The sequence below is a fragment of the Elgaria multicarinata genome, chromosome 7, assembly GCF_023053635.1.
Source record: "Elgaria multicarinata webbii isolate HBS135686 ecotype San Diego chromosome 7, rElgMul1.1.pri, whole genome shotgun sequence".
NCBI lineage: Eukaryota > Metazoa > Chordata > Lepidosauria > Squamata > Anguidae > Elgaria > Elgaria multicarinata.
Genome location: NC_086177.1, coordinates 165,854 through 176,682, shown reverse-complemented (window position 1 = coordinate 176,682; position 10,829 = coordinate 165,854). Strand labels below are relative to the sequence as shown.

Below are 10,829 nucleotides of genomic sequence, written 5' to 3'. Positions count from 1 at the left end.
TTTATCAGGAATTATATAAGGGTAAAGAAATTCAACAAGAGAAGGTGGAGGAATATATTGGAAGGTATATAAAGAAGGGAATAAAAACAGTACATAAAGAGCAAATGGAGAAGGTAATAACTCAAAGAGAAGTTGAAGATGTAATTGATAATTTGAAAGTGGGTAAATCACCGGGAGCAGATGGGTTAGGATCAGAATATTATAAAGTTTTTAAAGAGTTTTTAGTTCCGAAATTAGTGAAACTTTATAATGCTATATTATTAGGAGATAAGATACCAGAATCATGGGAACATTCATTGATAATATTAATTCCAAAACCAGATAAAGATTTGACTATCCCTGATTCATATAGACCTATTTCATTAATAAATCAGGATGCCAAAATTTTCTCATCTATTATGGCTAAACGGTTAAATAAATTTATATCAGAATATATAGGAGAGGATCAATGCGGATTTGTGGCAGGAAGGCAGATGCATAGTTTAGTGGGGAGAGTTTTAAATGCAATAAATGCAATAAAAAAGTCAAATACCAAGGCAGGAATTTTGGCATTGGATATTTTTAAGGCTTTTGATTGTGTGAGCTGGCAGGCAATAAAGATTATTGTAGATAAAATGGGATTTGGAAATAAATTTAAAAATATAATAGAACAGTTATATTCCCCAAATACAGCTGTAGTGGTGGTAAACGACGGACTCACTGAAAAGATACGACTAGCCAGAGGTACAAGACAAAGATGTCCGCTCTCGCCGGTCCTGTTTGTAATGGTTATGGAAGTATTGGCGAATGTATTAAGGGATGATGGAGAAATAGAAGGAATTGGAGAGGTAAGGGAAATAAAGTTGAATATGTTTGCGGATGATACCTTATTGACTATTAAGAACCCAATAAGAAAAATAGATAGAATTAAATATCAATTGAGAGAATTTGAAGAAGTTACAGGGTTAAGAATAAATTGGTCTAAATCAGAGATGATGTTGTTTAATTATACTAAGAAGGAAGAAAAGGAATGGGAACATAAGGGAATAGAAATTAGAGTTAAGGAGGAGATTAAATATTTAGGAATTAAACTTACAAAAAACCTAGAGAATTTAGAAAAGGAGAATTTAATGAGGTTAAAGAAAGAGGTATTACAAAAATTGGAAAAATATAAAAGATTAAATTTATCTTGGTTCGGAAGAATAGCACTAATAAAAATGAAGATTTTAGCTAAAATTAATTTTGTGTTTAGGATGTTACCAATAAAAATCTCTGAAATTGAGATAAAAAGTTGGCAAAATATTATTAATAAATTTTGTAACGGAGAAAAGAAAGCGAGGGTAAATAAGAATAATTGGTATTTAAGCCAAAAAAAGGGTGGATTGGGTCTCCCAAATATAAAATTATACTATGTAGCAAATAGATTAAGACATATTGTAGAAGCAATTATAGGAGTAGGAGATTTACATTGGATGGAGTATAAAATTACAAGTAATGTAGAGATGAGTTTGGAAAATGTCTTTTTTAAGGAAGGAGGGAGAAAGTGGGTTGGAAGTATAGATAATCCACTCCTGAGGACTCAATGGGAAATTTGGAGTAAATTTAAAGGGAAGCTGCTTCCGAGCAACTCTCCCTTATCACCGGTAATAATGTTAAAGAATTTCCCAGAGGATCTGAAGGGTAGATTATGTAAAATATTAAAAGAGAAAAATAGAATGAAATTAAAGGATTGGTTAAGAGATATAAAAACAAGGGAAGATATGGAAAATTTGTTAAAGGAGAAAAAATTATCCTGGTTAGAGTATGGGCAATTAGAACAATGGAATAAAAAGTGGATTAAGGATAATAGAGTTTGTAGAGAGATGACGAAGTTTGAAGAGTTAATAGTAAATTAGGAAAAAGGTAAAGGAGGAAGTAGAGTTTTAAAAGGGTTAATGAGCGAAATATACAAAATATTGTTAGAAAAGGAGTTAAGGGATAGCTCAGGGAAAATGGTATGGGAGACAGATTTGAAGGTACAAATAGGGCGACAGAGCTGGGAGGGACTGTGGAAACAGAGAGTGTTGAGAAGTATGTCAGTGAGAATAAAGGATAATTATTTTAAAATTTTGTGGAGGTGGTACCTAACCCCGATTAGATTGAATAAGATAAATGAGCAATATTCAGCAAATTGTTGGAGAGGTTGTGGGGAAATAGGAACGTATTTACATATGTGGTGGCAATGCAAATATGTACAAAGATTATGGAAGATGGTGTTTTTAGAAATTGAAGAAATAGTGGGAATGAAAATAGAACAAACACCAAAGATTGCATTACTGTCGCTATTTGAAGATTTAAAATGTGGGAAAGAAATTAAAGAGTTGATATCGAGTTTGCTGACTGCAGCACGATTGATGGTAGCTAGGAACTGGAAGATTCAAGGGGAATATTCTATTGAAGAATGGTATAAAGAAGTATGGGATATAGCTATTAATGATAAACTGACTTGTAATAAGTGGAGAAAAGGCATAATTAAAATAAATGAGTTTGAAGGAATCTGGAAACAGTTCCTAATATTTGTGTTTACTAAGGGAAGTGGGAAACTACCAGCAGAAGAAACGATAAGATTTTGGAATCAGGAATAGATCCCGAGGTGGGGGGTGCACTTTTATGTTAAGAATGATTATGCTGTGGTATGATATTTTATAGTTAATATCTATTCAACATATATGTATTCAATATCTATTTAGAAATTTTATATTTTAAAAATTAAAAAAAAAAAAAGGTGTGATATCTGGAACTTTTTACATCTGTCTCACCTAGTAATGTGAGTCCGGTGAGTTTGGTTGACTTACCTTATTTGGAAGCTGCTGTTACGGCCCGTTTTGCACAGTACGGACTTTGGCCAGGAACGGGCATCTGAACGTGGTTTAGGTGCAATATTTGGAACTTTTTACATCTGTCTCACCTAGTAATGTGTGTCAGGTGAGTTTGGTTGACTTACCTCATTTGGAAGCTGCTGTTATGGCCCGTTTTGCGCAATACGGACTTTGGCCCGGAACGGGTATCAGAGCGCGGTTTTGGGGCAATATTTAGAACTTATTATATCAGGGCTGGTGCCAGACTATTTTGCGCCCTAGGCAAGGTGAGCTACTTGCACACACACACACACACACACACACACACACACACAATTTGCCAACTTCGATTTTTAAGAACAGATATTGTTCTTCTTGCCTAATTTTCTGCTGGTTAATAGTATCAATTGTTTTTCCTTTAGATAAGCACAATTGAAGTTCACGCCATGCCTGAAAGTTTTCTAAATGGCCAGCAAAGCTGTCAAAAGCCACTAGTAGCTCCTCCTAGTTTGCAGATGAGGAACACTGAGGCAGAGAGAGAAGCAGCTCACTCACAGACAGACAACAGGGAGTTGGGAAGCTTCAAGACCTACTGCAAATCACCCAGTATATCCCGATCTTGCACACCTCCCTCTGTTGTATGTCTTCAAGAACTGAAGAAGGTCAGAGCAGCAGGTAGAACACGTGCGTGTGTACCCATATCCTGCCTGTTGCCCGATTCCTCCACGCCACTGGTTTGCCCCAACCAGGGACCTATCTGGTCAATAGGGAAGACTCCTGATGCAACTGGCCGGAGCGTCACCGCTGTGCCTGCGCCCCACCCTTCACACGAGGAAACTGCTGCCGAGCACGTCCTTGTGCTTGGAAGCTGCTCCTCGAAAAGTAAAACGTGCAAACCCATGCTGCTGCCAAAGGTCGAGAGCGCTCCCTGCTCATTGCAGTTGCTACTGCTCTGGTGAAAGTGTGTGTGCGCGCGCACACGGCTGCCCATTGCCACCGTGGCCTCACCTCGCCTCCCTCTCCATTGAGTGTTTGTGAGATGTTGGGAGGCTGCACGTGGCAGCCACTGCTGCCTCTTCTTTCCTCCTCATGTTCTGTTGGGTGTCAGAGCACTTCCACGCCACTCAACAGCTGCGCAAACAAGAAGGCAGCCAACAATCACAAATTAAATTAAATTAAATTTTGTGATATTTATATCTTGCTAAATATAACAAGAATCCCTAAAACCCAATGCAAACACGAATAAGACAAATACATCAAAAGTCAAGTTAAAATAAACCAACCATGTTTTACTCGGAAGTAAGGCCCACTGTGTTCAGGGAGTGGGGGGGACTGCCTCCCAGGGGAATGTGCTTAGGATGGCCACGGGCTCTGCACCACCAGATGGGACCCTTGCCCCGTGGGCAGGATTTCCAGGGGGGCTTTTGGTCGGAGAGCCACCCTGCAGAGGCCAGCCTGGAAAGGGCTGAGGAGAGAGATATCCTTGGCTGGGGATCCTGATCCTGCATGCTGTTGCTTCCCCAGCTGAGGAAGAGCCGGAAGACGGGGCTGGGTGGGTCAGCCTTTCTCGGGAATCCACATCCCCCTCCCTCCGAAGGGATCTCCACTTACCTACACCCAGGGCAATGAGCAGGAAGCCGAGCAAGCAAAGAGACACCAGTGGGCAGCCTTGGGAAACCATTGGCTGGGGGGGGGGAGCCTCTCTCGCCAAGCAGAAGACTCAAAAATAGGGAGGGGGAATCTCTCTCTCTCTCTTGATTTCTCTGCCTGTGGATCTCGAATCCCAGGCAGCCTGTGCCTGGCAGCGCTGGTGGGCAGGGTTGCGTCCAGGCAGCGCTGCTGCCACACACACCAGTGCACTGCCTGCGCCCCCCTGGGTCAGCACTCTAGGCGACCACCTTGTTTGCCTAGCAGTAGCACCGGCCCTGGGCTCACCTAGTAATGTGTGTCTGGTGAGTTTGGTTAACATACCTCACTTGGAAGCTGCTGTTCCAGCCCGTTTTGCGCAATATGCACTATGCGCATAACAGGTATCGGAACGCAGTTTCTTTGGACATTATGTGGCTTATTGCATCCCTGCCATGGAGTTATGTGTGACTGGTGAGTTTGGTTGATATCGCTCGTTCAAAAGTGGCCGTTCCGGCCATCCCATTCTGTTCCAGATGTTGATTTGGGAGTTCTGGGGTTAATAGTGGTATAATATTGCAATGGTTTTAGTCCTAAAATATTGTTCCCAAGTGTTGCTAACACATGCCACTGCTTTTGGTGTTTTTTTTTTTAATATTATGGGGTCGTTCCAGCCTGTTCCGTTCTGTTCTGGGTTTTACACCGTCCTGATAAATCCTATAAATCTCTAATCAGAAGTAAGTGCCACTGATCTTACTGTAAAAGGAATTAATAACCTATATTTTCAGTTAGAATAAACCAGGTCCTCTGCAACATCCTAGAGCAGCAATGAGTATGCTAAAGGTACAGAGTTTAATTATTACACAGTATGGGTAGAGGCAGAGAGTTTGAGAAGGAAGGAATGCCAGATGCAAATATGCCATAGGCCAAAGTTAATCTACTGCAAGAGGCCCCATTTTTGCTCCCAAACTTTGCCCCCTCCCCATGGGCCTCTCTAAGATATGCCCACACTGAAAAAAAATACCAGCAGTTTGGACCTGTTTTGCCATTGAATTCAACCTTGGCATCGAAAGGAAAAAATGACATCCAGAGCACTACAAGGGTCACATTTAGCTTGTTTGCAAACTAAATTTGACTGTTTTAGCACTACATAGCTGCTACAGAATGCTTCAAATGTCAAACATAGCTTGTAAACAAGTTACATTTGACCCCTGGAGATCTATGGATGCCTCGTGATGCCAGCCACCGCCATGGCGGTTTGATTTGCCACAGCACAGCCCACATGACAATTACCAAGCCCTATTACTTCATCCTGGGATCATGCAAAGAGATAGACAGGCAGCTAGGTAACTCCAAGAAGGAAAGAAGAAACATCCTCATGAAGCTGGCACAGTTCTTGTATTAGTGTGGTAAGTCTCTTGCAAGTCTGCTTTTAGCGTAAGAGCAGCGATTGGGCCCGTCTAGACAATCTGGCTTGGCCCCTGAACTGAGAACGTGCTTAAGAACTTTCTCTTGAGGAACTCCAGCGTACTTCCCCTCGGGCAGCCCTCATTGGCCTGTGCCCGGACTCTTCCTCTGTAGGGAGGGTGGCGTGGGCTGAACTGAGGTGCATGGGTGTGTCTCTGTCCCTTCCCCCAGGGAGGGCGGTCCCTGCCTAGCCAAGTGAAAAGCCGTGTGAGCAAAGCAGAACGCTGGCAGCAAATCTCCTCGGAGCTCCGGCCATGCCATCCTACTCCGTGACGGTGGCGACGGGCAGTCAGTGGTTCGCAGGTACCGATGACTACATCTACATCAGCTTGGTGGGCTCAGCCGGCACGAGCGAGAGACACCTGCTCGACAAGCCCTTCTACAACGACTTCGAGCGGGGCGCTGTGAGTGATCCAGGGAGAAGGGAGGGCTTTTGAATCTCTCGCTCTGCACTGAGTTATTTGAGCATGCCTGAAAGAGAAACCACTGAACATTTATCTTCTCAGCCCCTCGCGCAGCAATAGGAGTTCCCCTTTTTTGTAATTCCTCATTAATGCTAGCTTCCTATTTAGTTCCATCTTTTTGTGACCTTTTTACATGCCCCAAATTGATGCATTTGTTCTTCCCCCACTTCCTCTCCTTTGCTCAGGATAGGGAGGGGCTAACCCTCACCCGCTGCATTTAGGCCTGAAAAAAATCCTCGATAGAGGATTTCAATAGAGGCTTTTAAAAAGCCTAATTCAATGTCAGTAGAGGCTTTTAAAAAGCCTAATTATAGTATGGGGACGTTGGGGGGGGGGGGGGGCTGCTGGAGTGTGAAACACTAATTCTTTCTCCACAACCCTGAATCCCCCAAAATACAGTCTTTCCCCCAAGTCTCATTGAAGCACAGGGGGCATTTGGTCGGGGGTGCTTCTGATGAGGGAAGGGCTAGCCCTCCCTTTCCCAATGCTGTGACACTTCTCCCTCCACAAAAATCATCCCCCCAGTCAGATTTCAGTGGAAGAGGGGTGATGAGTGTGTATGCATGGGAGTGAATGGAGTCTGGACAATCATTTTGGGGCTGCATAACAGCAGTGGGATGTCCCTGTTCACTTTGGGGTATGGCTCATGCCACTGTTAACATGCTTCCCCTGACATATTTGCCCAGAAGCAATTTGGCCCTTGGGCTGAAAAAAGGGTCTTGCTATTTACTGTGTTATCTGTACAGCACCATGTACACTGATGGTGCTATATAAATAAATAAATAAATAAATAATAATAATAATCAATGTGATAAACCACCTGACTTGCAATGATAGGAGTTGTAGTTCAACACCGTTGGAGGGCACCAGGTTGGGGAAGGGCTGCTCTAAAAAAAAACAAAAAAGAGAAGTAGGTGGCCCTAAGTTGTTTGTCATCAGTTTTCCACAGCCCCACAGTCATCTCTGCATATCATGGTTGCATAACCTGTCCTCATGGTTTATCTGCTTTAGGAGAATGAGAATTTTACTTGCATTTTCTGTCTCTGAGCCTTAACTCCCAATTTCCCACTTTTTGGTGCTTGGTTGAAGACTATAGAGCCTCAATGTTGTTTTGTAAACCGTAGGGTTTTTATTTAATGAATTTCATGGCTTTGTGTAACAGATGACTGAATATTATACAGTTGACAACCAAGCCAGCGTCAGCCAGGATTGTTACACCATGTTGACATGGTGTAATATAAAATCAAAGCTAGTGTTATGTGTTGAACTCACTTTTCAGATTAATAAATGAGCCCCAGAAGTTATGCTCTGATGATACTCATTTGAACTTTTCAATCGCCAGTGTCCAGAGATGAAAGCTTTTTAAGACTCCCTCATGAAAAGGAAGCATTTCATGTTTTGTGTCTGTATTTGGAGACAACTTGAAAAGTTGTTCTACTGGAATTAAAAATCCCTGTTTAATTCTGGAAGCACACAAGATGCTACAGGAAAATATCCTATATTAGAATAAGTTACAGTTTGCTATGTTAATTAATATAGCTCATTTTATGCTATATGCTTTTTCTTCCTGTTTGGATCTAAAATTAGTACATTGTGGTCAAGTTTCAAGCCTGCACAAGCTGCATTTCCATCCATGGATATTTACTCAAAAGTAAGTCCCATGGAACTCTGTGAACTCTATGCAATGCAAAGTTAGCTGTGACTAAAGAAATTTAGGGTTTAGATAGAAAAAAACCATTTTTTAGGCAGAATGGCTGGCTGGGAAATACTGGGAGTTGTAGGGAGTTGTCTAAATATGGGTAGGATAGCACCTTTAGTTGTACCAAAACCATTGAAGTCTATTGGCTTAGACAGAATTAACTGCACCAGATTGCACCCCGTGCAATATATTGTTTTGTGTGAAATATCAAACTGCAATGTCACAATCTCCTTAACAAATCTGACAAATTTAAGTTGTAACAACTATGGTGATCATATGGAAAAGAGGACAGGGCTTCTGTTTCTTAAACAGTTGTATAGAAAAGGGAATTTTAGCAGGTGTCATTTTTATGCATGCTGCACCTGGTGAAATTTCCTCTTCACCACAACAGTTAAAACTGCAGGAGCCCTGCCCTCTTTTGTATCTGGTCACTCTAGGACTCATCTCATCTCAAAAGGGAGGCAAGAACCAAGCAGTCTGCTTCCAGACTTCAGCAGCAAAAATCTCTGCCCTCAAGGAAAGACAGGCATGCTTATGAACTAAAATTTCACTCCCATTCAATTCCATAGCTTCCTTGTAGTAGGGTCTGGTCTTGCTGAGGGGATTGCTTGTCCATGTACACACACACACACACACACACACACACACACGGAATAGATGCTCATGTGCATCCTTTGTCCCAATGACGCTGTGAGGTAGGAGAGTCTGAGTGGCCACAGTAGTAAATGTTTTTCCTTTTGTATTGTGACATAGGATGCAATCCTAGGCACATTTAGATAGAAACAAGTCCTACAACCCACAGCATTCCCCACCCAGCATGGCTGACTTGGAAGTTGTAAAACTTATTTCTGTCTAAACATGCCTAGGACTGTATCATTATTTTTCCTCAGCCCTCCCTATTCCCAATCAGCAACCTAAGTTTTATTTAGGTTTTTACTAGAATAGCTTTCTACATACAATAAACTACACCCAAACACGAAAATCCATGACAAACGACACCTTTTACACTAAATAACACATATGTTTTCTAAGTAACTTGCCACTCAAGAATCTAGCACTAAAATTTGTAATTTTTACTACATTAAGATTAAAAAATCCATTTAAATCAAGTGCAGACAACCTGCCATTTTTCATATAAGCATTTGAGAATCCACATAGCAACACATAACACTCAGATCAGTCATTATCAAATGTTGCTGCTTATCTCACATTAGCTTGGTTCACCTAACATGGTGAACCATGGTGATGAGCTATGCTGTGTGGCTCATGATGATGGCCTAGTGTGTCGTGGGTGAGGCATTTTTTCCCACCCATGATAGGTTAATTTCATTTCATATGGCCATATGAAAAGGAGGACAGGGCTCCTGTATCTTTAACAGTTGTATAGAAAAGAGAAGTTCATGCATGCAGCACCTGGTGAAATTCCATCTTTATCATGACAGTTAAAGCTGCAGGAGCCCTGCCCACATTTATATCTGGTCACTCTAGCTATACTCCTGCAGTTTTAACTGTTGTGATGAAGACGGAATTTCACCAGGTGCTGCATGCATACAAATGATACCTGCTGAAATACCCTTTTCTATGCAACTGTTAAAGATACAGCAGCCTTGTCCTCCTTTCTTTATGGTCACCCTAATTGCCCTAAATAATCCACCCAGACAACCCCTACTGTATTGATTCTGTGGGTGACATATTTGAGCCACTTACCCCTTGCAGGTGTTAAAAATGCATGACAAGCTAGCTCATTATGGGCACATATTGTGTAAACCCAACCCATTCTTGGGGGCTGTGATGAAACAGTACAGCAGATGTCCCCTCCCATCCTTTGCACACATGCCAGTGAAGAAGGGAAGCACTTAGGGACACTCTGTGTATTTTGAAATTGGTAGGACTTGCTTCTGAGTAAGCATGCATTATTAGCCCAACACTAAAACCTTAGCATTGCATTCTAAACCAACATAAGTGTCCCATTCTTAATGAGGAAGGTCTTTTACCTAAGCATTGGATTACAGACTTTTACAAAAGAAAGAGTGTAGGTGGAAGCTTTATTTCTATGGGATGGAAATGATGCAGGGGATACATTAGCTTTCCTTTTGCTTTCAGCACTTGGTGGGGGGATCTTCCTTAACTACAACCAACCCCAGGCAGTCAAAAAAAACAAGTGGCTACTCCTATATCTTGACAAAACCACATGTCCTAGCCATGGCAAAATAGAGGAGCACTGTTTGGGGCTCAAGTGCTTTCCCAACTTTTAAAGTTTTTTTTTAAATTCGTAATGCTTTTCTTTCATGATAAGACTCCCCAACCCCAAACCTCTCCCTACACACACAAACACATATCTTCCTTCCCAGTTATCAACATTAAAACCCATCATAGCTAATAAGAGCCCAAGCAGCTTAAACCCTTCACTCACAAAAAGCCATGGTCCCTAAATACACAGAGCTCGTAGACAAAATCCACACACTCCTTCAGATTAGTGCATGGAAGCGAGACTCATTGCATTCAATAGAATTTACTTCTGAGTAGACATGTCTTGCATTGAATTGAAAATCAAGCAGCAGCAATGATCAAATGAAGTATAAAAGAACACACACAAAGGAAGTAAGTTGTTATTTGTAGGATTATTGTGCTTGAAAGGAGAGGAAACTCTCCCCCTTGCCAAGGTTCCAGGCAGTTTTACAATCCCCTACACTCTTACCTGGGAGTAAGGCCATTACACTCAATGGAACTTACTTCTGAGAGGACATGTCTATGCTT

At 41.7% G+C, this 10,829-nt stretch overlaps 1 protein-coding gene across 1 annotated transcript in view; it reads left to right on the top strand.

Moving 5' to 3' along the window:
* The first annotated feature begins 6,108 nt into the window (after positions 1-6,108).
* The window catches only part of ALOX5 (arachidonate 5-lipoxygenase), a 148,797-nt gene continuing 144,076 nt past the window's right edge, over positions 6,109-10,829 (top strand). Inside the window, exon 1 of the mRNA XM_063130025.1 lies at positions 6,109-6,313. Coding sequence (XP_062986095.1) covers positions 6,164-6,313 — 150 coding nt within the window. The 5' untranslated portion in view covers positions 6,109-6,163. The remainder of the gene's footprint in view (positions 6,314-10,829) is intronic.